The sequence below is a fragment of the Berghia stephanieae genome, chromosome 15 (genome assembly GCF_034508935.2).
Source record: "Berghia stephanieae isolate SIO BIC M18660-M18661 chromosome 15, UCSD_Bste_1.3, whole genome shotgun sequence".
NCBI lineage: Eukaryota > Metazoa > Mollusca > Gastropoda > Nudibranchia > Aeolidiidae > Berghia > Berghia stephanieae.
The window spans coordinates 19,644,471-19,646,532 of record NC_088374.1 but is presented as its reverse complement, the minus strand read 5'-3'; the positions used below and the strand labels follow the sequence as shown (position 1 = coordinate 19,646,532).

General features: G+C 38.6%; 1 protein-coding gene across 1 annotated transcript in view; it reads right to left on the bottom strand.

The window, feature by feature from the left end:
• Positions 1–335: 335 nt before the first annotated feature.
• The window catches only part of LOC144960613 (high mobility group protein 20A-like), a 17,809-nt gene continuing 16,082 nt past the window's right edge, over positions 336–2,062 (bottom strand). The window contains exon 11 of the mRNA XM_078893837.1: positions 336–946. Coding sequence (XP_078749963.1) covers positions 780–946 — 167 coding nt within the window. The 3' untranslated portion in view covers positions 336–779. The remainder of the gene's footprint in view (positions 947–2,062) is intronic.

Below are 2,062 nucleotides of genomic sequence, written 5' to 3'. Positions count from 1 at the left end.
TGTTTGGAACCAAATTAATGTATCGGTACCCTGTGCAGTAGCCCTTTTGAGCCATATGGCCCATGAGCTGATGTTTAGTCCCCTTTCTGTAACGTTAAACAGTCAATACCAATTGCTTGCTACCCTCTGGATAGAAAGCTAAAAAGCCAGATATATAACAAACCCAGATATCCAATCACTGCTGGGTGAACACAGAGGAAGACGGGCAGAGGGGGTGACCAACAGTAAGTGTTATTCTATCTGAGGCGTGTTGAATGCACTTGTGGAACATAGAAACCACTGGCAGAGGTAGGAGGTCAACTCTCTATCCCTCTCTCTCACCCTAAGAATGTAAATGTTGCTGCTCGAAGCTCGAAGAGATAAATAAGAATGTGAAATTGAATGTAAGCTTCAATTTAATATATACAAAAACAGTTCAAATGGACGTTTCGGGTTTCCCCTTTATCAACAAAACAGGATGAATACTAATGTGGTAGTGGCTTTGATAAGATGAATAAACAAAAACATTAATTTTGTTTATTCATCTTAACAACACCACTACCAAATTATCTCATTTGTCCTGTTTTTGTTGATAAAGGGGAAACCCGAAACATCCATTTTAACTGTTTTTGTATATTAAACTGAAGCTTACATTCAATTTCACATTGTTATTTAACCGTGACAAGACATTTGAATCACGAAACTGAGTCTCTGACAAGAGGAATTTCACCCTCTTCACTTTTGGGGTCCACGCACTGAACACTAAGGTCATTATCATTATCATAACTCAGCAACCATCATCAAGCATCGAGACTAGAGTCATCTTTGAGCTCCAGATTCAGCCGGCCCACGATATCCCTGACCAATGAGATGAGTTGTTCGTTTTCCTGTGGTGAGTCCAAGATTAGACTGTGTAGCTTTGCCATATACGAGTCTATTGTGTCGAGGGAAGGTAACTCTCCACTACCTGAAAATTGAAAACATCAGACGTGTGAGAAACCTTTTTACTACCTGAAAATTGAAAACATCAGACGTGTGAGAAACCTTTTTACTACCTGAAAATTGAAAACATCAGACGTGTGAGAAACCTTTTTTTTTATAAATAACTTGAGCTGTTATATAGTGCAATATCCACTAAACATGTTCAAAGTGCTTTACATTCCGATTTAGTAACCAATCTGCAATGCTATTTGCAAGATTCTTGAACTCTTCTATTTGGAATTTTGAATGAGTTCCCAACCATGGAAGTGATGAATTCTGAATAGAAAACAAGTTTAAAATTTCAGACATAATATCCAAATTCTTTTAAATAATTTTTTTTTAAATCCCTTTTTTCATCCCATAGGGGAAATTTGTCTCTAAGGTTTATTCCAAGGGAAGACTGGAATAACCCAGGCGTGAGCCGCAAATTGAGCTAAGGCGAGGTGACTTGCTCAAGGCCACACAGCGCAGCGGTGGGTGATCGAACTCGGTACACCTTTCAGGTAGGAATCAAAGACCGTACCGCTGAGCCACGCTGCCCCTTTTAATTACACCCCTCAAACAAAAGGAAATCAAGATGAACAAACACCCCCCCTATCCCCATCCCACCCAATATGTGACCCTCCGTCTCAAAACGGTATTATGTCGGGATGTTGTTTTTTTTTTTTTGTTTGTTTGTTGCTTTAGGTCTCTTCCAACACAATTGAGGTTATATGAGAGACCGCTGAAACAAAAAAACAAGCAATCTAACAAAAATAGTACAAACGTAAATCAAAATCATAACCTAAAGATATCATAAGCTAAATTATAAATAACCAAGAACAAACAGGCAGAAGATTTATAGAAAAAAACTATCCCCTGTCAAAAATACAATCACAAACCAAAGAAGCAGGATAGGCTAGTAAAGAGAAGAAGAAACGACATCACTATCGGATCGTACACCCATGCGAACATCATAGGTATATGATTCAAGGGTGATGCTCCTATCCAACCACCCGCCGGGATGATTCAGACCCCAAAAAGTAAATTTAGAGATAGATTGATGAGAAATTGGAGCTTAGAAGTTTTTGCAATGCAGAAATAGTCTTTATACTCCAGCATA